Source organism: Nerophis ophidion, linkage group LG20 (genome assembly GCF_033978795.1).
Source record: "Nerophis ophidion isolate RoL-2023_Sa linkage group LG20, RoL_Noph_v1.0, whole genome shotgun sequence".
In the NCBI taxonomy this organism is placed as follows: domain Eukaryota; kingdom Metazoa; phylum Chordata; class Actinopteri; order Syngnathiformes; family Syngnathidae; genus Nerophis; species Nerophis ophidion.
This window is the reverse complement of record NC_084630.1, coordinates 3,555,048-3,580,178: the sequence shown is the minus strand read 5'-3', so window position 1 is coordinate 3,580,178 and position 25,131 is coordinate 3,555,048. Positions and strand designations below refer to the sequence as shown.

General features: G+C 40.5%; 1 protein-coding gene across 1 annotated transcript; it reads left to right on the top strand.

The window, feature by feature from the left end:
- The first annotated feature begins 686 nt into the window (after positions 1 to 686).
- txndc11 (thioredoxin domain containing 11) lies at positions 687 to 25,131 on the top strand. Its single transcript, XM_061880338.1, has 13 exons — positions 687 to 1,032; positions 3,965 to 4,061; positions 4,157 to 4,276; positions 6,632 to 6,729; positions 10,053 to 10,182; positions 10,259 to 10,352; positions 10,444 to 10,556; positions 12,050 to 12,253; positions 12,323 to 12,872; positions 17,596 to 17,768; positions 17,842 to 17,954; positions 21,149 to 21,229; positions 23,959 to 25,131. Exons 1-13 carry the CDS (start codon positions 908 to 910, stop codon positions 24,476 to 24,478), a joined length of 2,418 nt encoding a protein of 805 aa, XP_061736322.1. The 5' UTR covers positions 687 to 907; the 3' UTR covers positions 24,479 to 25,131.

Genomic DNA, 25,131 nt, shown 5'->3' with positions numbered 1-25,131 from the left:
TCCCGAGCCTGGGATTGAACCCAGGACTGCAGGACCTTCATATTGTGAGGCAGACGCACTAACCCCTCTGCCACCGTGAAGCCCCAATTTAAAAAATCAGAAACTGATGACATAGTGCTGTATTTTACTTTTTTTTAATCTCCTTTTTTCAACCAAAAATGCTTTGCTGTGATTAGGGGGTACTTGAATTAAAAATGTGTTCACAGGGGGTACATCACTGAAAAAAGGTTGAGAACCAATGCTCTATAGGGACATGGGGAAAAATATTTGTGCGCACTAGAAACATATGAATAGATAAAATAAAATCCCCCATGTCCCTTCAGGGGCTCCGTTACTTTGACTTGCAGTTGGCCAAAAAAAAAAAAAAAAAATCAGCTCAGTGCTTTTATTTAATATTTTTTATTAGTAGTAGTATTTATAAAGTGCCCTCTAGCGGTCATGTGCCTTAAACCGGTTCAAACTGATGTCGTCATTTACTTGTAGGGACTGTCTACAAAGAGTTTGTACATAATAACACGCATAATGCATAATGATGCATATGATTCGTGATTAATTAAAAATATATATTTATATAACACACACATATTGTTTTATAAGTAATACGTGTTATTTGCAAGACTTTTATGCCCCTTTTTGGAATGTTTCAAAACATCCAAGGGTTTTTTTGTCACGGCCCCTGATGTCATTGTTGCGGAAGTGACTAGTCTACGTGTTGGAAGAAGGTTGGTGGGGACCGTGTTTGACTACTTGTCCACGCCGTCCACGCTGCTGTCTAACCCGGCCCAGGACTCCGTGTCCGGTTCAAAGCCTCCGCTACCTCCCACCCCACCGACGTCAGGCGAATGGAAACGCCGTTGAGCCGCTGCCGGGGCGTATAAATGGGACGAGGAGCCGCCGACGGGCTGTAATGCTGCGGCGCGCTCGGCGGGGTCTCCGGCAGGTGCTGAGTCTGATGGCCCGGAGACCAGAACTCCTTTGCGGGGCCATCGTGCTCGGAGTTCTGCTAGTGTTGGCCGTCAAGATGACATGCAGGTAGGCACTAGCAGCAACTTGCCTGTATGCTGGGAGCTTTAGATAAAGCAACGTAAAGATAATGAGGGCTGTTTGTGGATTATAGCTCCTCCTTTTAAGTCCTATTACTATGCGCTGCTATTGAACATAATGCTTAAACTGTGTTTGAGTATCTGAACAGAAGTACTTGTTTAACTCTCAGCACCTCAAATCATTGCTTATTAAACTGCAAAGTTAAACATGAACTTATGATTTCGGATCCTATTTGGGTTCCACATCAACATTAAAGGCCTACTGAAATGAGATGTTCTTATTTAAATGGGGATAGCAGTTCCATTTTCTGTGTAATAGTTGATCATTTCACGATATTGCCATATTTTTGCTGAAAGGATTTAGTAGAGAACATCGGCGATAAAGTTCGCAACTTTTGGTCGCTCATAAAAAAGCCTTGCCTTTGCCGGAAGTAGCAGACGATGTGTGCGTGACGTTACGGGTTGTAGGGCTCCTCACATCCTCACATTGTTTATAATGACAGCCAGCAGCAGCTAGAGTTATCCGGACCGAGAAAGCGACAATTTCCCCATTAATTTGAGCTTATTGTGTTGCTAGTGTTTTAGTGAGTTAAATAGTACCTCAAAGTCGGAGGGGTGTGGCCACGGGTGTGTTGATGCCAGAGTCTCTGTATTAAGTCACGAAGCTGCAGCAGGACAGAAGCTCCACGGATATCTGGTAAGAGCAGATTTATTACTACAATTTTCTCACCGAAAACTGCCGGTTGACATGTAGTCGGGTCGGGATCCATGTTCGCTTGACCGCTCAGATCAATAGTAAAATTTTACCTCCAGGAATTTTAAACAAGGAAACACCGTGTGTTTGTGTGGCTAAAGGCTAAAAGCTTCCCACCTCCATCTTTCTACTTTGACTTCTCCGTTATTAATTGAACAAATTGCAAAAGATTCAGCAACACAGATGTCCAGAATACTGTGTGATTATGCGATTAAAGCAGACTACTTATAGCTTGGATTGGGCTGCAAAATAATGTCCGCTACAACCCGAGACGTCAAACGCACGCGTCATAATACGACTCATCATACCGTGACGTTTTCAACACGACACTTCGCGGGAAATATAAAATTGCAATTTAGTAAACTAAAAAGGCCGTATTGGCATGTGTTGCAATGTTAATATTTCATCATTGATATATAAACTATCAGACTGCGTGGTCGCTAGTAGTGGCTTTCAGTAGGCCTTTAAATATACTCAACTGGTGGAAAAATAGAGAAAACACCCTCTTTTTTGTAAAAATATGTTCCAACATAATACAGTACTTACTTACTACACTATTATTTTCCACATTCCCCATATTTGTTTGAGATAACTCTACATTCACAAGTCAGAAAATGCACTATATGCTCGCTGTGTATTCAATATTACATCTATGACAAATGATCCATTTGCTGTTATTGAACTCAAATCATTGATACCATAAGACAAATTTACTTGAAATTTCTCGTACTGCTCAATGCACACCGCTGAAACTTTAAGGCCCAGGTGTCAAACAAACAAACACTTTCTGTAAATGTATTTGTTCTTTTAAACATGACGGGAAAATGTTGCACATATGCATGTGTTCTACACTTTATTGTCATATGTTTCAAGCATATTTTTTTGTTTTTCCAAAAATGAATAGCATCTGCTTGTCATATTGACGTACGATTTCAAAGCAAGTTATCCATCAACTTGTAAAAAATATAATAATCAAAAACAACTGTTTGTATTCATATATATATATATATATATATATATATATATATATATATATATATATATATGTGTATATGTTTATATATATATATATACATATGTTTATATTCATATATATTCACTGTCACATGTGGCCCTCTGAGCGCTGACATAATTGCGATGCCTTAGGGCAGTGTTTTTCAACTTTTTCTGAGCCTAGGCACATTTTTTTAATTGAAAAAAATCCAGAGGCACACCACTAGCAGAAAACATAAAAGAGTGAAACTCGGCAGCCGATATTGACAATAAAGTATTTCGCGCAATTGTTGGATAGGAATTAAGACCATAACCAAGCATGCATCACTACAGCTCTTGTCTCAAAGTAGGTGTACTGTCACCAATTGTCGCATAACGCCGGGCCTTTTCGTGAGTTTTTTGGAGTTTTCCTGTGTGTAGTGTTTTAGTTCTTGTCTTGCACTCCTATTTTGGTGGCTTTTCCTGTTTTATTGGTATTTTCCTGTAGCAGTTTCATGTCTTCCTTAAACGCCATTCCCCGCACATGCTTTGTTTTGGCAAACAAGACCATTTAAGTTGTAAAGACGCTATCCTTCTTTGTGGGGACATTGTTGATGGTCATGTACAGATGTACTTTGTGGACGCCGTCTGCTCTACACGCATGTGAGTTTTTGCTGTTGTCCAGCATTCTGTTTTTGTGTACTTTGCAGCCATTTCTGTATTAATTTTGTTTTGCATAGTCATCCCTAAGCTTCAATGCCTTTTCTTAGTGGCACTTGCCTTTTGTCTATTTTTGTTTTATATGTTAGATACCTTTTTACCTACATGCTGCCTCCCTCATATTGAGATCACGACAAACCATGTTGCCGACATCTACAAAGCAATTAGCTACCTGCTGCCACCTACTGATATGGAAAAGTATTACATTATTACTTTGCCTCACTCTCAACAGCACAGACACTCAACAACTGCACATTATTTGCGGATTATAATTACTGGTTTGCAAAAACTTTTTTTTACCCAATTAGGTGAAATTACATAATCTCCCACGGCACACCAGACGGTATCTCACGGCACAGTGGTTGAAAAACATTGCTTTAGGGTGTTTTGCTGCATCATCACAAATGTGGCACCAGGTGACTAGCAAGCATGTGTGTGTAGTAAACCTACTCGAGATTTGTGTTTTTGTTTGCAGTCGTGCCAAAAATGTTGTGGCAGCAGCTCGCCCGCCCCTGCGCTTCTTCTCCACTGAATCCCCAGTCATAGACCTCTACATGGGCCAGCTGGACTCTGTAAGATCCTCCTGTTTGGTCTTCATACAAGCTTTTGTTCAGTACAACAATTATCCTGTGTGTCGGAGTCGGCCTTACCAGTTTTTTCTCACTAGGTGGAGCGACTCAGGAGCATGGCCGAGGTGTCTTTTGTTTTCTTCTATGCGCCCTGGTGTGCCCACTCCATGGCCGCCAGACAAGAAGTGCAGCTGGTGGCGAAGAAGCTGGCCAAACAGGTACAGAAAGCGGTCCAGAGAAAAATAGTCAAATAAATACAGGGTTAATTTGGTATTCATCCGTTCCAAAAGGCCACAGCAACTCACCCACAAAGTAGTAGGCCACGTAAACCGACTCTCTGCCCAGTCAGTTGCTGCAGAGCTCCAAACTTTATGTGACTTTCCAATCAGCCCATGAGTGTGCCGAGTGTGAAATTTGGTGGAGGAGGAATTATGGTGTGGGGTTATTTTTCAGGAGTTGGGCTTGGCCCCTTAGTTCCAGTGAAATTAACTTTGAATGCTTTAGGATACCAAAACATTTTGGACAATTCCATGCTCCCAACCTTGTGGGAACAGTTTGGAGCGGGCCCCTTCCTCTTCCAACATGCATGTGCTCAAAGCAAGGTCCATAAAGACACGGATGACAGAGTCTGGTGTGAATGAACTTGACTTGCCTGCACAGAGTCCTGCCCTGAACCCGATGGAACACCTTTGGGATGAATTAGAACGGAGACTGAGAGCCAGGCCTTCTCGGCCAACATCATTTTGTGACCTCACCAATGCGCTTTTGGAAGAATGGTGGAAAATTCCTATAAACACACGTCGCAGCCTTCCCAGAAGAGTTAAAGCAGAAGAGTTAAAGCTATAATAGCTGCAAAAGGTGTACCGACATCACATTGAACCCTAGGGGTTAGGAATGGGATGACACTTCAAGTTCATATGTGAGTCAAGGCAGGTGGCCAAATACTTTTGGCAATGTAGTGTACATCAACTTTGTACTTTAAAATATGACTTCCTTTTTTTAATTGAATAATGCTTCTATTTTTTTGTTTTGTTTAAATTAAGCCATTTGTGTTGGATTGAAGAATGCATTGACAATGACAAACTTAGTTTAAAGGTGGCGACTTGTCCAGGGGGCTTCACGGTGGCAGAGGGGTTAGTGCGTCTGCCTCACAATACGAAGTTCCTGCAGTCCTGGGTTCAAATCCAGGCTCGGGATCTTTCTGTGTGGAGTTTGCATGTTCTCCCCGTGAATGCGTGGGTTCCCTCCGGGTACTCCGGCTTCCTCCCACTTCCAAACACATGCAGCTGGGGATAGGTTGATTGGCAACACTAAATGGTCCCTAGTGTGTGAATGTGAGTGTGAATGTTGTCTGTCTATCTGTGTTGGCCCTGTGATGAGGTGGCGACTTGTCCAGGGTGTACCCCGCCTTCCGCCCGATTGTAGCTGAAATAGGCGCCAGCGCCCCCCGCGACCCCAAAAGGGAATAAGCGGTAGAAAATGGATGGATGGACTTGTCCAGGGTGTACCCCGCCTACCGCCCAAATGCAGCTGAGATAGGCTCCAGCGACCTCAAAAGGGACAAGCGGTAGGAAATGGATGGAAACTTAGTTTACATAAATTGTTGCGACCACAACACCTCACACTGTCGTGACCCCGCAACCCCACAGTAGTATGCCACATGCTGTGATATTTGCATCTTCGTTTGGCACTCTAGTGGGTTATTGTGCAGCTGCACCTATTTGCCTCACACTTGCGCAGTGCAGAGTTCTGCCAGTTACGCCTCATCGCATGAAAAGCACATTGACAACAGAGGAGACGGACCCAGGTTGAAACCACATGACAAAGTCGGATAATGTGGCAGTTTTTCAAAAAAGCAATCATGCCTGATAGAATATGCTTGAAAGTACAGTACATTTCCACTTTCCAACATTTGTTATGCTGTATATATGCTACCGATTAGCACTAGCAATTTGACATTTTACCACCTTAAAATTTGGTAATGAAAACTAAGGTACACGTTACAACTTAGCAGCAGTACAATACTATAAACACTTTGCAGGACTCAAAGCAACACACTACTATATAATTATTGCAAATAATACTCTGAAATGTAAGAAAACAAGAAATAACATCATTTGTGCACCACATTTATTATATGCTCACTATTAAATGTTTAAAAAATATATTTTATTATTAGACAATTAACATTTGGTAACACAAAAGTGCCAAAAATTGGTACATTTGAGTACCAAGATTGAGTCCTAGGTAGCAGGAACCGGTACTGTGATTCAAATGTGAAAGGTATCCATCCCTAATAAATGAGGACTTTTTGATATCACCATTCAATTACCACCGGCTGCACAGATGACAAGACTATAATAAAAGTGTCGATTCGACTATGCAAGACAGATATTTTTGAACCTATCTGATTGTGGTTCAAGCCCAGGGCTGGACTAAGTGAAAGAGTATTGTTACACTGTGTGAGGCTCTGCAATAACCAAAACGATAAATATTTTTGGAAACAGTTTTTGTGAAAACCAAGGTGGCATCTTGATAGATTTTTGTATGTTCTTTCTCTCCCACCCACTCAGGTGCAGTTTGTGGCCATAAACTGCTGGTGGAGTAAAGGCAAGTGCAGGAAGCAGAAGCACATTTACCAGTATCCCATCATCCAGCTCTTCTACCGACGGTGAGAGGGCCTGACGTAGTCAATGAAAACTTTATTGTGAACATAAAACGGAGTGCAGCACTTGGCTGCAACCAACAGAAGCACTGTAGATTCAGTCTAATTAGTCTGCTGTTTAAAAGGAACCGCGGGCTGGAATAAAAATTAAAAAAAAAGTCAGACATCATAAAGAAGGTGAGGAAGAAGATGGATGTGCATCGCCAAAACAGACGAGTGTTTAAAAAAGTCACTTTTCCCTTCCTCCTTAACGCTTTAAATATGATTACAAAACCAAAGTTCCCTTTAAGGTAATATTTCAGCTTCAAATTGGGTAGGCACATGAGCAAGAATGCCGCGGTCACGCGATGGGGAAAAAACACATTCTACTGTATTGAGAAATTTAACTTTATATTCTTTTAAATGGTTGCTTACATTATTATATATTATGATTACATTAGATTATAACACTATTGTTTTTATCCAATATTCCTTCAGTTTAAGAGCATGATGTAGACAAAAGCTCTGAGTCAAAAAAATTTCACAGTAAATTATGGCATATTGTAATAACGTATGGCTCTTTGAGACAATATGTTGAATGACAGTCGAAAAGTAACATGTCTTCCTTCACTCATAATTTTTGCCGTTTTGTGCATTTAAAAAAAGTCAAATTGAATCGTAAACGCAATTTCGGAGAGAAAAATCAGAATTAGTTTTTTTTCTAAAAATCATGCAGCCCTATTCAAGCCCTGGTTTATACCTCAACTTAGGAAGCTGCGTCAGGCCAAGGGGGACTGGAGTAGGGACTGGGTCCTGTTCCAGCAGGCCAGGAACAAACTAATGAAGAAGATCAGGGTAGCTAAGAGGAGCTACACTGAGAAGCTAAAACAAACCCTTCTCCTTCCCGCACTGACGATCTGTGAAAAGAATGTGTGCCGGCTCTGGCAGAAGCAAAACACCAGAACGGTTCCAGGACCAGAGTGGGTGTCTCCCTCCTACCTGAGAGTCTGTGCTGAGCAGATGACCCCCATCTTCACGCAGAGCTTCAACTCATCATTGGAGCTGTGTGAAGTGGCCCCTTCCTTCAAAGGCTCCACCATCATCGCAGTCTCAAATAAACCTGCAATGACAGGACTCAATGACTATAGACCCATCGCCCTGATGTATGTGGTCATGAAGTCCTTTGAGAGTCTGGTGATGCGGCACCTGAAAGACATCCCAGGTCCCCCGCTGGACCCCTCGCAGTTTGCCTATCGAGGCAAACAGCTCAGTGTACCAGGACTGAACCATATCCTGCATCACCTCCGCTTCTCCCGGTACCCAACCTAGGATCCTGTTCGTGTACTTCAGCGCTGCATTTAACGCCATCAGCCCGGATATCCTGCATTGTGAACTCACCCAGCTCACAGTGGCAGCCTCCACTTGTCAATGGATCATCAACTTCATGACGGATATGAGGCGGACGGTAGGGCTCAGGAGCGTCACATCCAGCACTCTGACAAGCAACACTGGTACCCCCCAGGGTTGTGTTCTCTCCCCACTGCCTTCTCCTGCAACACCAATAACTGCACCTCAGAGGATTCTTCTGTGAAACGCTTAAGTTCGCAGACAACACTACCATTGTGGATCTCATCCAGGACGGCGACAAGCCTGCCTCCAGACGGAAGGTGTAACAGCTGACTGTATGTCAGAACCCCTCCTGACCAGCACAGTCTTATACTGTAGACTCGTTCAGCTTCCTGAGATCCACTCTGGCCACAAATCCTTGCCAGCAGGCATTACAAATCACTGTACGCCAAAACAACCTGTCATTCAACAGTTTCTTCCCCCAGGCAATACATTTTATGAATGCTGCAGTTACAGTGTCAGACCTGTTGCTTTGAAATACTTCTGAAACTAATTTGTCACTGATGTGACAGAAGACAAAATAATCAAAATTGTGAATAAATGTAAATCCAAGGGCTCAATTGTTTGTAACGGAAATTAAAGAAAAATTATAAAAAAAAAGGTTATTGAAAAGATTTTAGACCCTTTAACGTGTATCAGCAGCCTATCATTTTCATAAGGCAATTTCCCAAATAAAACGAAAATAGCAAAAGCTGTACCGTTTTATAAGACTAGAGACAAACACCAGTTTACAAACTATAGACCTCTTTCCTTACTTTCCACAATTTTTTAAAATCATAAAATTGTCTAAAAACATGATAGGAAAAATTAATGAATAAATGGTAAATGGGATATACTTGTATACCGTTTTTCTACCTTCAAGGTACTCAAAGCGCTTGACACTGTCCACATTCACCCATTCACACACACATTCACACACTGATGGCGGGAGTTGCCATGCAAGGCGCCAACCACAACCCATCAGGAGCAAGGGTGAAGTGTCTTGCTCAAGGACAATGGACGTGACTAGGTTGGTAGAAGCTGGGAATCGAACCAGGAACCCTCAGGTTGTTGGCACGGCCGCTGGCACTGCCACTCTCCCAAACGCGCCACGCCGTGGAACACTCACAGACAACCAATAGGAATACAGAGCCAACGTCTCTACATCAATGGCATCAATCATTGATTGATTGATTGATACTTTTATTAGTAGATTGCACAGTTTGATACTTTTATTAGTAGATTGCACAGTACAGTACATATTCCGTACAATTGACCACTAAATGGTAACACCCGAATACGTTATCAAACTTGTTTAAGTCAGGGTCCACGTTAATCAATTCAATCAAAATAACGTAAGGGATTACCAATACATTAGCTGGTAAATAGTGTGCAGTTGCAGTGTTTATGGATCTGATTAAAGCATTTGACACAATTATAATAGTTTTATTTATCAAAGGGTTTCAACAATATATCATCTAGTATTAAACTAAATTAGAAGCTACTTAAAAGGAAGCATTATGTGAAGTTATATGTCTACAGAGTTTAAAGTATTTTGTAGTGTACCCCAGGAATCAATACTGGAATTGTTCAATCTTTATATCAACGACATTTGCAAAGTTATAAGGGACTTAAAGTTAGTATTATTTATAGAAGAAACTACTGTGTTTTGTTTATGAAAAAACACAAATAACAGAAGAAATTAACAAATTCAAGAGATGGTTTTAGTGTCGCTGATTTTCTACACAGACAAAAAGCTGGAAACATATTGGGCTTCTTATAGTTTATTCCATATTTACTCAGATATAAATGTCGTTTTAGATAATATTTTCTTGAATTTGTGGGTCAAATACTGTTCAAGGTTAGAGGGTCCACTATATCTGAGAATTGTTATGCTATGCTGTGATAAAGCAATTATATTAATAAATGCAGTGCGTGTGCTAATAGAATTGTTGCTTCGGCAGATTTGGACCCATCGAGTACAGAGGTCCATTTGTGGCCGCCTACGTGCAAAGTTTCATCCTTCGGGTCATCACGCCTCTTACTTATCTCCCGACCAGAGAAACGCTGCAAGAGTTCCTCTCCTGGCACGAGGTACTGCAGGCTCTTTGTGTATGAAAAAAATGACTGTACCCAGTTTCTCAAATTGTGCTCTCCTGTGCTTCAAAAGTCACGAGTGGTGGGTTTCTTCGACTTCAACTCCTCCCCTCAGCCGCCAGGCTATGTCACATATCTGACCTCTGCTCTGGAGGCCCTAAAAAGAGGTAAGGAAATCATCATTGATAAAGATTGTTCGATAGGAAAATGTGCTTGTTGCAGCTACATCTCAAGTGAAGATGTGTTTTGCCGGTGCAGATTTTCGGGGCACGGTGCGATTTGGGGTGGTGACCAACAGACAGGTGGCCGGTGCCATCTCAATGAAGGAGGATGAAAGTATTTACCTCCACAGAAGATTCAACACTTCTTTGGTGAGCAATGGAATGCTTGTGATGAGTAATGCACACCATTAGACACCACCTGGACCCAAAACAAGACATGACTCAAAATCCCCGACATGTCTCTGGCAACACATTTTGTTTTTTTTCCAAGCACTTCTAGTGTGGCCCGTGCACAAATGGGAACATGATTTTAGAGTGACGAGCTGCGGAAGCAACAGTGGTGCTTTGACATACAGGTTACGTTTGTTTCTTGAAGGAGTTGTAACTAAGGTGTGATGAAATCTCCACACAAAATCACCCAAGATTAAATTGTGACGATGTTTCTTGTTTAGAAAAATAATGTCTTGCGAGCAGAACGCAGTCAGATGTTTTTTGATAGAAATATAGCCGTCTGACCGTGAGTGAGTGATTGGAATTGCGCACTACGGTGGAACCTTGATTTACGATTGATTGATTGATTGAAACTTTTTATTAGTAGATTGTACAGTACAGTACATATTCTGTACATTTGACCACTAAATGGTAACACCCGAATAAGTTTTTTCAACTTGTTTAAGTCGGGGTCCACGTTAATCAATTCATGGTAAAACAAATTGGTTCTTGAACAGGGTTGTAAATCGAAAAGTGTGTATAGTGAAGCACGTTTCTCTATAAGACACAATGTTAATAATGGATTCCAGCCTTAACAAAAATGTTAAATTTAATAAGTATAGAAATGTGTTACACCGTTTTCTTTAGCTACTTACTATAAAACATTTTCACTTCTATAATCTGTTTTCAATGTATCGGATCGAGACTCAAATCGGATTGAATCTGAGGCCAAAAACATTGATCAGGACATTCCTACTACCAATCATGAAGGCCAAGAGACAGAAAAGCACTCTGAACATAAACTGAATTGCTTCCCTCAGCAGCCCAGAGGTCAAACAACACAGTTGAATCGTTGATACAAGTGACAGACCAATTGATGAACTTGCAAAGTTCCTCAAAAAATTCATTTACTGTAATGATATTCACTTTATTTTGACTTGTATCATTTTTCAGTTCAGTTTTTATTTGTGAAAACAAGTTCAACAGGTAAAAGCTCATGTGTAGATCATGCTTGCAAAGTTATAAAATACTTCAAAGTGCACCTGCATTGTTTTGTGACTCAGACAAATCTATTTTTATTTTTATTTGTCCCGTCATATACTGTCAGACTTAATTTTCTTAAAAGCAAGGGAATTCTGGGCCCTATGGACATCCTCCCCCATTAATATGTGTTAGGTGGGGCGTCAGTCGGATGAGGGCGGGATCTAATGCTCACAACACATTGGGAAGTTAGTGATCTTAAGTCAGCTACGTAAAGGTTGCAAACAACAGCTTTAACAAGCAAAACATTTGAAACAGCTCTAAGTATGGTGCAGTCAATGTGTGACACTTTTCCTTTTTTGTTGGCTCTTATTGTGCAGGAATGTTTTCTGTGTGTACACGACATTTGGAACTATGTTTTGAGCTGAAACAAAATGTTCACTGTCTGGTAGATTTTCCCAAGGAGGGACCGTAACCTGACCACGCAGGCTGTCTGCAATTGGGTGTTTGAGCACCGTGAGAGCGTCCTGCAGTGGCTGCAGCCTCCAGGTACCAAGTCTTACCTGCTGGAACAGGAGCTAAGCAAAGGTGCCGCACTGCTGCTCTTTCTGCCGCACAATCCGCTCGACGCCAAGCCAGACGGCCTCCTACAGCAGGTGAACAGACAAGGAAGAATAAATGGTTATTTGAGATGAGCACGCCGATTGATCCAGTCCCTCTCTCAGGTAGCAGACCTGGCTCTGCGCTATCATTCCTGTGACTCCACGCTGAATCAAGGCTCCAGCTGGCCATGTTGCCAGTGTATAATTGTCCCTAACGCCAGTGTGTTGTGTGACGTGTGCTCACTCCACTCCACGCCTCTAGGGGGAGCCACACTAAAACACTGCTGCCATGATGACCGAGCGCCTCTGACATGCAGCAGCTTCCAGCTGAGCTACAGCCCAATGAACAAACACAGTGCCTGCTGCAGAAAAGTACCTCAGCTCCACAAAACCAAAGAAGTATCCAGAAGTTCCTCGTCCAAAGACGACAACCTCACGGGGCTCCGCTGTCAGACCAACAGGACGCTCAGGTTCTACCTGCTGGACGTCGACCAGAATTGGCCCCTGGCCGTACGGCTCGGAGCGGAGCTCCACAGGAACAGGAGCATTGAGCATGGCCACCAGGGGACTGGAGAGCAAGGTGACGGCTCGTTTGCGGCCATAGTCAACCTGAAGGACGAGGTTCATTATGTGCTCCAGCGAAACCGTGCCGACAGCCTGACTGAGTCTTTAGGTAAGTTCAGGACCACTTCAAAGGTCACATGTTATACACATTTTAAATGTAGAGTTTGTCGTAGATTGGCAATCTACCGTATTTTTCGGATTATAAATCGCAGTTTTTTTCATAGTTTGGCCGGGGGTGCGACATATACTCCGGAGCGACTTAAGTGTTAAATATTAACACATTACCTTAAAATATTAAAAAATATTATTTATCTAATTCGCGGAAGAGACAAAGAAAATGTCAGCAATCGTCACACACACGTCAACCAATAAGAATTTGGCGGGGGGGGGGTCATGGCAGAAGTGCATTGTGGGTCATGGGATGCTAACTGCTATATGCTACTGCCATAGCTGTTAAAATGGATCATTTCAACGTTGGCGGTAACTTATAAAAACTGAGAAGGGCTGAACAAAAATGGCAGCGAAAAGGAAATCATGTACTGCAGATTACAAGATGGACGTAGCAGAAAACGCCAAGAGAAAGCGGCGAATACCTTTGGAGTTGGCAGAGTTGTTTAGAAGCAACATTGAGGAAGAAGATTTCATGGGATTTATCGATTAGAAGTGACAGATTGTTTGGTAAATGTATAGAATGTTCTATATGTTATAGTTATTTGAATGACTCTTACCATAATATGTTAGGTTAACATAGCAGGCACGTTCTCTGTTGGTTATTTATGCGTCATATAACGTACACTTATTCAGCCTGTTGTTCACTATTCTTTATTTTTTTTAAATTGCCTTTCAAACGTCTATTCTTGGTGTTGGATTTTATCAAATAAATTTCCCCTAAAAATGCGACTTATCCTCCAGTGCGACGTATATATATCTGTTTTTCCTTCTTTATTATGCATTTTCGGCCGGTGCGACGTACACTCCGGAGCGACTTATAATCCGAAAAATAGGGTATTTGTGGCAACAGGAGTGGGGCCAAAGCGGTGTCAGTAGAATGTCATTATATAATTTGCAAAATTGGCTACGACACATGTATTTTTTTAACAGGCTAAAAATGTTAAACATATATAGTAACACAACATATGGGGCAGCATTGTGTAGTGGGTAAAGTGGCCGTGCCAGAAACCTGAGGGTTGCAGGTTCGCTCCACGCCTCTTGACATCCAAATCACTGCTGTTGTGTCCTTGGGCAGGACACTTCACCCTTGCCCCCATGCCACTCACACTGGTGAATGAATGATGAATGATAGGTGGTGGCCGGAGGGGCCTTAGGCGCGAACTGGCAGCCACCCTTCCGTCAGTCTACCCAAGGGCAGCTGTGGCTATGAAAGTAGCTTACCACCACCAGGTGTGAATGAATGATGGCTTCTCACTTCTCTGTGAAGCGCTTTGAGTGTCTAGAAAAGCGCTATATAAATCTAAGCCACTTCACCGAGAGATCCGGTCAACCTCTTTATTATAGGGCTTTTGTGTTCCAGTCTTGCACACATATCCATTGATTTATTAAATGTAATGGGAATCAATTTAACTGTGTATTACAAATGCACTATCTTTCAAAGTTGCAAGTGATAAACGCTTATTTAGTGAAAATAATTGTAAAACTGCATCAATATATATAAAATAAGGATTGATTGATTTAAACTTTTATTAGTAGATTGCACAGTACAGTACATATTCCGTACAATTGACCACTAAATGGGAACACCCCAAATAAGTTTTACAACTTATTCATGGATGCATCAATAATCGATTTTTAATCGAATCGTAGTTCCTGAATCGTAATCAAATCTTGAGCTGCCCAAAAATTCCCACCTTTAGCATAAACTGAAAAATAACAGTACGATTATACATATAGGTTGGCTTCTATATCACTAGCTTAAAGGCCTACTGAAACCCACTACTATGCAGTCTGATAGTTTATATATCAATGATGAAATATTAACATTGCAACACATGCCAATACGGCCTTTTTAGTTTACTTAATTACAATTTTAAATTTCCCGGGAGTTTCGTCTTGAAAACGTCGCGTAATGATGACGTGTACGCAAGACGTCACACGTTTTTAGGAAATATGAGCGCTACGCACACACACAGCTAAATGTCGTCTGCTTTAACCGCATAATTACACAGTATTTTGGACGTCTGTGTTGCTAAATCTTTTGCAATTTGTTCAATTAATATTGGAGAAGTCACAGTAGAAAGATGGAGTTGGGAAGCTTTAGCCTTTAGCCACACAAACACACGGTGATTCCTTGTTTAAAACTCCCGGAGCTGAAACTTTCCTATGGATCAGAGCGCGGTCAAGCAGACATGGATCCCAACCGAATGTCAACCAGCAGGTTTTGGTGAGAAAATTGTGGTTAAAAAGTCAGTTCTTACCGGAGAAAAGCTGAGCTTGTGCCGTCCATAGCTGCCGTCGACTCCCCTGAGACAGTGCGCGTCAAGACACCCGTGGAGACACCCTTCCGACTATCAGGTACTATTTAACTCACTAAAACACTAGCAACACAATAGAAAGATAAGGGATTTCCCAGAATTATCCCAGTAAATGTGTCCAAAAACATCGGAATCCGTCCCAATGCAATCGCGTTTTTTTTTAACTCGTTTATTTTTTTATTTTTTTTTTCTAGTCCGTCGCTATCAATATCCTCAAACACGAATCTTTCATCCTCGCTCAAATTAATGGGGAAATTGTCATTTTCTCGGTCCAAATAGCACTTTTTCTTGGAGGCTCCCATTAAAAACAATGTGAATATGTGAGGAGCCCCCACACTTTCGACGTCATCGTCTGCGACTTCCGGTAGAGGCAGGGCTTTTCTCCTAACACCGACAGTTGCAAACTTTATCGTGGATGTTCTCTACTAAATCCTTTCAGCAAAAATATGGCAATATCTCGAAATGATCAAGTATGACAAATAGAATAGACCTGCTATCCCCGTTGAAACAAGAAAATCTCATTTCAGTAGGCCTTTAATGCTAACATTCAATTGACAACTCATTTGACAGGCTAATGAAAATTAGCATTGCAACCATTCTAAACTTGTATAAAAGTTTAGCAAACAATATTTTTACAGACCAAAATTTACATTAAACTGCAAATGTTTGTACTTACAGGCATATAGTCACCAAACAATGTGGAGACGGACATATTGACAGGCTCTCTGCAGCATGTGAATGTGCACCGATATGGGTAACTTTATATCCCGATAACGATATTTATCACGATGTAGTATTTTTTCTAAAATCATACACACACACTAAATGAATGCCAGTTTTGCTTATCTTTTCTCATTTTATTTATAAATCATATAGTTTATATATAAAAAGGACAAAACAATTAAAAAACAAAACATATATTTTTATTACCAGCCTTTCTCTTCGTAAGTGTGTACTTGTTCTACTAGGTACTACAAAATTAGAGATGGACTCTGTCATTTCTTATAGTGTTTGCGGGACTGCTTGTCACAGACGTGCCTTTGGACAACCACTATGTTCGGCTCGTTAGGAGCATTTTTCTCTTCAACACATTGTGGTTTTAAGATAAGGTTAGTCGCATTTTAAAACCCTCTTTCTTTATGTCGTGTTTTCAAGTGATAAAAATATTAGACGCGTTTAAGTCGCTGGCAACGACTCGTTAGCAGCATTTTTTTTTTGCAGATTAGCCTATTGTTGTAGGGTCGTGTCTGACTTTTTTAATCCAGAAAAAGGAGTTTTTCTTTTTGGCACCGATTTCTGTTCGGGTTTCGATGACATCCATGCTGCCGCTGGCTTTCGTCATAGAGTTGTTTCTGGTGATGTAAAAATGCTACTGTAATGTAGCAATGTTGCTGCAATGTAGCAATACTGCTGCAGTTGCCTTAGCCGCATCCCTGGTGTTAAAATTACAATATAAACTATAGGGAGTTATATCGTACAGTAGAGATTTTTTATGTCGTACTACGTAAAGAGAGCAATGCAATGCAGGTAACGGGTATATTATAAATTCCACCTATAAAGCCCTCTAAACCAGCACTGTTTTATATACAGTACAGGCCAAAAGTTTGGACACACTTTCTCATTCAATGCGTTTTCTTTATTTCCATGACTATTTACATTGTAGATTGTCACTGAAAGCATCAAAACTATAAATGAACACATTTGGAGTTATGTACTTAAACAAAAAAAGGTGAAAGGAGGTAGTTGGAGGTGTATATTGTAGCGTCCCGGAAGAGTTAGTGCTGCAAGGGGTTCTGGGTATTTGTTCTGCTGTGTTTATGTGGTGTTACGGTGTGGATGTTTTCCCAAAATGTGTTTGGCATTCTTGTTTGGTGAGGTTTCACGGTGTGGCGCATATTTCTAACGGTGTTAAATTTGTTTATACGGCCACCCTCAGTGTGACCTGTATGGCTGTTGACCAAGTATGCGTTGCATTCACTTGTGTAAGTGAAAAGCCGTAGATATTAAATGATTGGGCTGGCACGCAAAGGCAGCGCCTTTAAGGTTTATTGGCGCTCTGTACTTCTCCCTACGTCCGTGTACCACTCCGTACAGCGCCGTTTTAGTCATAAATGTTACTTTTTGAAACAGATACCGATAATTTCCGATATTACATTTTAAAGCATTTATCTGCCGATAATATCGGCAGTCCGATATTATCAGACATCTCTACTTTAAAGTGATAGTTTCACAAGTATCAACAGTAAAAGTGTAAATTCAAAAGTCTTATTTTGAAGGACAAGGTTGCGTCATAGACGCATTTTAACCTTCTTAGCTCTCATACAAGTGCTTCTCTTCTTGTAGAAGCCTTCATCAGGAATTTCAGCTCCCCCTACAGCCTCCTGCAGAGACACCTGCTGGGAGAGGACCAGAGGGGAGGCGCAGCTACAAAGCCTGATGAGTCTGAGCCTCCAAGGACGCTCATCACCGAGCTGACCACCTCCTCCTTCCTGCCTTGTGTCATGAACCTCCATAAGGTGGGAGGTCTGCCATGATGACCTCTGACTTCAATGAACTTAGGAAACTACTGCGTTCTACTTGCTCCCGCAGGATGTGCTGCTCTTCTACTACACTCAGTGGTGCGGATTCTGCTCCGTCCTCAACCACGTCCTCATCCAGCTGGCCAGATTACTGCAGCGCAACAGCAACGTCACTGTGGCCAGGTACTGTTGAACCCATTCAGCACACTTTTTTTACCTACCACGCACACTCTAAAAGGTATTTACAATACTTCAATGTGTACTATAATACTACAGATATCCTCAAAGCGTTACAACTAGGGCTGCCAAACAATCAAAATATTTAATCGCAAGTAATCGCGTTATTCATAGTAAACTCAAAATTAATTGGTATTAATCGCAGATTGGTATTATTTTTCATCATTAATAAGTGTACCCTAGACAGATCATTTTCAGGGGGGAGGGGAGGGGGACTATCCGAGCTGTAATCTGTGATATTTCCACACACACACACACACACACACACACACACACATATATATATATATATATATATATATATATATATATATATATATATATATATATATATATATATATATATATATATATATATATATATATATATATATGACGGAATAAATAAAGTTCTATCTTATATATATATATATATATATATGTGTGTGTGTGTGTATATATGGATATATGTGTATATATATACATATATACACATATATGTATGTGTGTATATATATATATATATATATATATATATATATATATACACACGTGTGTATATATATACACACACATATATATACACACGTGTGTATATATATACACACACATATATATACACACGTGTGTATATATATACACACACATATATATACACACACATATATATATAGTGTGTGTGTGTATATATGTGTGTGTGTGTATATATATATGTATATATATAATATATATGTATATAATATATGTTGCACAGGTGGCAGCCTATGACAGTTCCATGCTGGAAATTACTGAGCTCTTGAGATCGGCCCATTCTTTCACAAATGTTTGTAGAAACAGTCTCCATGACTAAGTGCTTGATTTTACACACCTGTGGCCGAGTCTAGTGATTAGGACACCTGGTTTTGATCATTTGGATGGGTGGTCAAATACTTTTGGCAATATAGTGTGTGTATATTTAACTCAAACCAACATAACGGGGTAATGGCTCAACAATCTTTTTTTATCCAAACAGTCAGCTCAATAGTCAACGTGGGCACATAACTAACTGTAAGTTCCTTTGATGTTTTGGGCTCTCCAAAACGTTAACAACAATGTTGCTACAATAAAAACCTAAAAAAAGGAAAATCATTTTTACCTAGTGTTTGTGAATATTCGTGGCATTTCTGAGTTTCGGAGTGATAAACGAGCAGTGGCTTCACGTAGTCACCGCTAGCGTTAGGACAAACTAGCAATGTGAGGCCATATTTCATCAGCTTGTGTCCCGGCAGTGCCTTCTACTCAGCTCTAATATAAGTCCGCTTTGGCATATATATATTTTTTTTAAAAGTCCGGTCTCATCACCGTTAAAGGCAAGCGGGAATATGTTGAACAATTATGCAATTATGGTCCTACAAAAAGTAGCAGCACTGCTAATTTGTAGCATCATTTGAAAAGTACCCCGCTAGAGAATGAAGAGTGCTTGAAACTGCATGTCAACATCTCCGTTTGGTGCCACACCCACAAAATGCCGAAGTAGGGCTGGACGATATATCGATATATCGCAGGTTTGTCTCTGTGCGATATAGAAAATGACTATATCGTATTATTCGATTATATGTTGTCACACCGTTGCTTTTAGCTGTGTGCATTACATACTGGCGTTTGTCACTCCTCGTCTGTCCTTCTCACAGATACGGAAAACAAGCCTTCCCGCCTTCTTACATACGTCACATACTCTCGCGAGTCTAGCATCATAGCTGAGGCAGGTCGAGCGTAGCAGAGCTTGTGACAATACAAGAGAGAGATGGTGCGAAACTTAAAATGGAGAAAGAAACAATAAATGCCCGACATAAAGAGCAGGGGGTCCATCATCTGGCGGTGGTTTGGCTTCAAGTGGGAAGATATTCAGCAGACAACAGCAATATTCTGTTCAATGTATATACTCTGATGATTAGCCTGTGTGATGACTGTATTATGTTGATAGTATATATTTGTACCATTAATTGATTAACGTGGACCATGACCTAAAGAAGTTGAAAAACGTATTCGGGTGTTATCATTTAGTGGTCAATTGTACGGAATATGTACTGAACTGTGCAATCTACTAATAAAAGTATCAATCAATCAATGCAAAGTATGCAGCAGAAGTATTACTACAAAAAGGTAGCAACACTATTAATTTGTTCTTTCATTTAAAAAGTCACCCGTGAGAGAATGAAGAGTATTTAATAAATACAGTTTTGGTCAATTGACTTAGTTGTGATTTCCCTCTCTGCATGAAAGTTTAAAAGTAGCATATATTAATGCATTATAAAGAAGAATGTTTTAATGTAGACACATAGAATCATCATACTGCTGTGATTATATGCATCAAGTGTTCATTCAAGGCCAAGGCAAAATATCCTAATATATATCGTATATCGCAATATGGCATAAAAATATTGCGATATTAATAAAAGCCAATATCGCCCAGCCCTATGTCGAAGCAACAATTTCCACATCAACACCATGTGAAAAAAAAAAATCAACAACAGAAGGAGATAACGTCCGCAGGAACCTACCACAGAACGAAGGACATACACTATTTGATTTCCTATTATGCAGTTTATTTTGATTTGACTGTTATTAAATTGGACATCATGCACAAAAGTGCACTTTATTTGTTTTTAACTATTATATTGGCGTTCTGTACAAAAAGTGCACTTTAATGTAGTATTCTTTTGATATGTCATCTTAGTGACATCATACACAAAAGGGCACTAATAGCTTGTTTTAAAATGTCTCTGACAATCTTTTACTTTCTGTTTTGGGAAATGGCATGAATGTTTGTGCCACTGCTTGATAACTGTTTACTAAATTGACTTAGTTGTGCTTTCCCTCTCTGCATGAAAGTTTACAATGAGCATTGCAGTATGAAGAAGAATGTTTTAATGTAGACACATAGAATCATTACTGCTGTGATTATATGTATCAAGTATTCATTCAAGGCTAAGGCACAATATCGAGATATATATCGTGTATTGCGACATGGCCCAGCCCTACTAGTACCTGTTCAAAAACCTCAAATACATGGATTGAATGGGGATTTTAGAGACATTTTCAGTTCAAAGAGATCACCCCCCCTCCACCTCCACACTTGACACACAAATAGAACATTTTAAATGAATCATGTTTGTGTCCAGGGTGAACGTTGCACGTAACGACCTTCCGTGGGAGTTCATGGCGGATCGAGTTCCCTCCATTCTTTTCTTTCCCCGATACAGGTGAGAGCAACACTCATGAAACAATCACGAGGAAAGTATATATATTTGCCACTTTGTTAACTTGTCTTTCAGCATTGACCAAACAACTTACAGTCCCTCGCCACATCATGTTTTAAAATTTGGGTCCTTATTGTATCACTGAAAATGATCATTTAACTATAGAATTGGATCAAACCAGTCAGACATTACTATATTAAATTAAGAGTATGAAGGTAACCAAAGGGTGTTATTTCAGAACGTTGAAAACTGTATTTAGAAAGTATTATTAGGATTCTCACTTTTGGTACGAAAGTCCTCGTTGATTTTTTTAGTTCTAAGGCTGTCTAAAATTAACTGATTTAGAACTGAAGTTTAACATTGTTTTCTACAAAAGTAGGACCAAGTACAAACAACTGAAATACCAGGCCTGGAGAGAGTGTTGAGCAAAAAAGAGGTCGAAGTAATCCCTTAAATGGCTGCCGGTCTTGTCCGCCCAGTAGGACTGCACGATTAATTGACATTGACGTTTTAATTGTTGTGATGAATAACAACAAGAGACGCAGGTTTAGTACGCCAACAACAAACTCTTGGAAAAGGTTTTAATGGTGAGAATCAAATCGACAGTCTCTCTCTCTTTTATATACATAGACACACACATATAAATAATTGGATTGTAGCTGAGATAGGCGCCAGCGCCCCCCGCAACCCCAAAAAAGGGAATAAGCGGTAGGAAATGGATGGATGGATGGATATTAAGAGGACCAAATTTTCCGGACTATAAGGCACACTTAAAGTCCTTTTTTCCCCTCAAAACAGTGCGCCTTCTAACCCGGTGCGCCTAAAATAAGGAATAAGTTTCGTTGAGCTTACCCACCTTGAAGCTATTTTATTTGGTACATGGTGTAATGATAAGTGTGACCACTAGATGGCAGTCACACATAAGAGATAAGTGTAGGCTGCACCGTTTGATGTGCTTCAACATATGGTGTGTATAATGTAAGACATATCTCGCGTTTTTTTTTTGCAATATTATGCAAAAGCAACTTTTCTTACCTTCTGGTACCTGCTGATCTGTATTTGGGATCTACATAAATCCAGAAAAATTGTGTGCGTCCGCCTTTGTAGTCGATAAGCTTCTTGTAGTCGATAAGCTTCTTATTTTTCTCTATTTTCTTGTTATGGGACATTTATCCTCCGCTGTTGCAATTTCTAATATAAAATAGTGTAAAGTTCTTTCTCATATCTGTCAGTAAACTCGCCATGAAATGGTTAAACATACCGGTATAGTGAGTTTACATTATTCACCCAAGGACCTTTAGTTATTAGAGTTCCGGTCGGACGGTTTTTCACGAGACACATTTCCGGTGTTGTTACCGGATGAGAAAATGCTCCTCCGTTATTGATTTAAGTAAAGTCTGAATGTCATTAAAACAGTTAGCTCCATCTTTTGATACTTCTTCCACTCCCGTCCTTGCACGCTACACCGCTAAAACAAAGATGACGGGGAAGGTGAGCCACGTAAATAAGACCGCCCACAAAACGTCGCATCCGGAAGACACTGTCAGAAAGCGGCTTGAAGATGATCTGTAAAACATAATCTACGCAACATTTTCACCAAAGAACCACCATTACAGGTTATATAGACCACAAGGAAGTGTTTTCCATTTAGAAAAAATATATTAATATGACTCCTTTAATGCGCCATATAATCCGGTGCGCCATATATATGAAAAAAGATCAAAAATAGACCATCGACAGTGCGCCTTATAATCCGTTGCACCCTCGGTTCCGGAAAATATAGCATGGGAAAGTTAGACTCCTACCTTGTTTTCTTCTGTAAGGACCTCCTTAAAGTTTTGTAATCAATCAGAAATATCAAGCAGCTAAAATACGCCAAACATGGAGAAGTGTGGAGAGCGTTTGGCATGTTTCCCATCATGCATTGTTGTACATTTTAATGGGTGTAATTTAGAAAAATGTATGATGCGAAGTTATTTATAATATCTACAAAGTTCAGTGAGCAGGTTTTGTTGACGTTTTATTGTGCATGACTAGGGCAGGTTGTTTAGTTGGGTCATACAAGTAAATACTGTGTCTTTTACACTTCAATTTGTGTTCATTGGACTGTTTTGCCAATGTTGACCACAAGTTGGCGGCAAAATTGTAGCAATTAGACTGTCAGATAGTTCAGATTAAGCTGGAGGCCTAATAAATCTTAAACTTGTGACATCTTGTAGGCCAAACTTTGGACATATCTGTTCTAATGTGTGGCACCTTGAAACAAAAATATGTTGACTAACATTCTAAGAGTAACATGTCTTCCTTCACTCATCATTTTTGCACTTTTGTACATGTTTATGTATAAAATTAGAAAATTGCAAATTGAAAGAAAATTCGCAATGTTTTCCTCAAAACCGTGCAGCCCTACCGCTCAGGTTGCTCCACCTCACAATGAATTGAAAGTGGAACTTAAACTTAAGAATTAAAACTGAAACTTAACTTAGGGTGCATTCATTGTGTTTATCTTCTTCTAGCAGAATGAAAGTCAATACTAAGCCATTCTTATTCTGCCAAAGTGGGAAAATATTCCTCGAATAGTTGGAAACAGTTTTTTATGGCCCAGCTATGAAAGTATTTGATTTATAATGAATAACTCTTACTTGGCGGGTAAACCACGGTCATTTACCAATTAACGGCAATAAACGAGGGATTACTGTGCACATATTGACAAAGTTGTGTTTGTGTTTAAGGAAACATGAAAGCAGGAAGTTTCCAGATGATCTTCCCATCACGCTTCCAAACCTCCTTCGCTTCATCCTGAAGCATTCCGGCCCGCCGCCCGACACGGAGGAGCCTTCAGCGCCACGCCGCGAGGATGACGCGTCACGACCCGACGGTGTCCTACGTGCGGAGTTAACCGCCCTCCAGGAGGAGGTACGGACGCTGCACCGCGCCCGCGAGCTTCTTTCCCAGCAACTGGCACAGCTGTGGCGCGACAACCGCCGGCTAAAGTTCGACACCAGCAACCTCCAAGCGCAGAACGCCGAGCTGCAGCAGGCGAGACGGAGCTTGGAGGAGCAGCACCAGGAGAAGAGCCGGCAGCTGGGCGAGGCAGTGAGGCGACTGCAGGAGCTGGCGGACGCCTCGGAGAACTTGCTTAGCGAAAACACGCTGCTGAGGGTCCTGCTGAAGACCCTCAGAGACACCGCCGAGGCGAAGGAGCAGGAAGGAGATGCTTCCATGCCAAGAGGAAGCCATTTAGCAAGCTGACGGTTGCTAGGGGCGACGGGAGCTCCAAGAAATGAAGGAATGAAGCAGCATGAATATGTGGGGAAGCCTGGCTAGTTTGATCGCAGAACTCAACAAAGTGTTGGATAGAAGTGGCCATATTTGCGGAAGAATTATAATATCACAACAACAGCAAGGTCCCACACAATTTACACATTATTCTAATAAACACTCAAAAATGAACACAATTGTTTAATTTACTGAATTATCAAATATCCAACTACTGTACGTTTGTAATGTGCAGTTATTAAGTTAGAAGGAATGACTGGTCCAAAATGATGTGATATTTGTGAGCACTAGCACACAACAAAAAGACAAAAACAACCTTTGGAGGAGGTTAGGACTTTAGTGCCAACAATGCTGCTCCTGTTTTCGTCCTCACTACTCTACAATAAAGACATTTTTTTTTGTAACCACAGCAAACGCACGTGGGCTAGTACATTTTTAAAGACGTGAACAAAAAAAAAAACATTCTAAAGATGATCCACTGATGTTGTGAAGCCTGAACCTATTTTTACATGATGCATTTAATCACTAATAAATTACATTTCTAATGATTCAGGTATGGAAATGCTGCAATTGTTTACATGTGAAATGTTGCAACACTTTTTACGTATTAAATTTCTTTATCTATA

Excerpts from the sequence above, each read along its gene's own strand:
- txndc11 (XM_061880338.1), top strand. The coding sequence starts at position 908 with ATGCTGCGGCGCGCTCGGCGGGGTCTCCGGCAGGTGCTGAGTCTGATG. Across the intron at positions 12,254-12,322 it reads CAGACGGCCTCCTACAGCAG|GTAGCAGACCTGGCTCTGCG; the intron begins GTGAACAGACAA and ends TCCCTCTCTCAG. Across the intron at positions 17,769-17,841 it reads GTGTCATGAACCTCCATAAG|GATGTGCTGCTCTTCTACTA; the intron begins GTGGGAGGTCTG and ends TTGCTCCCGCAG.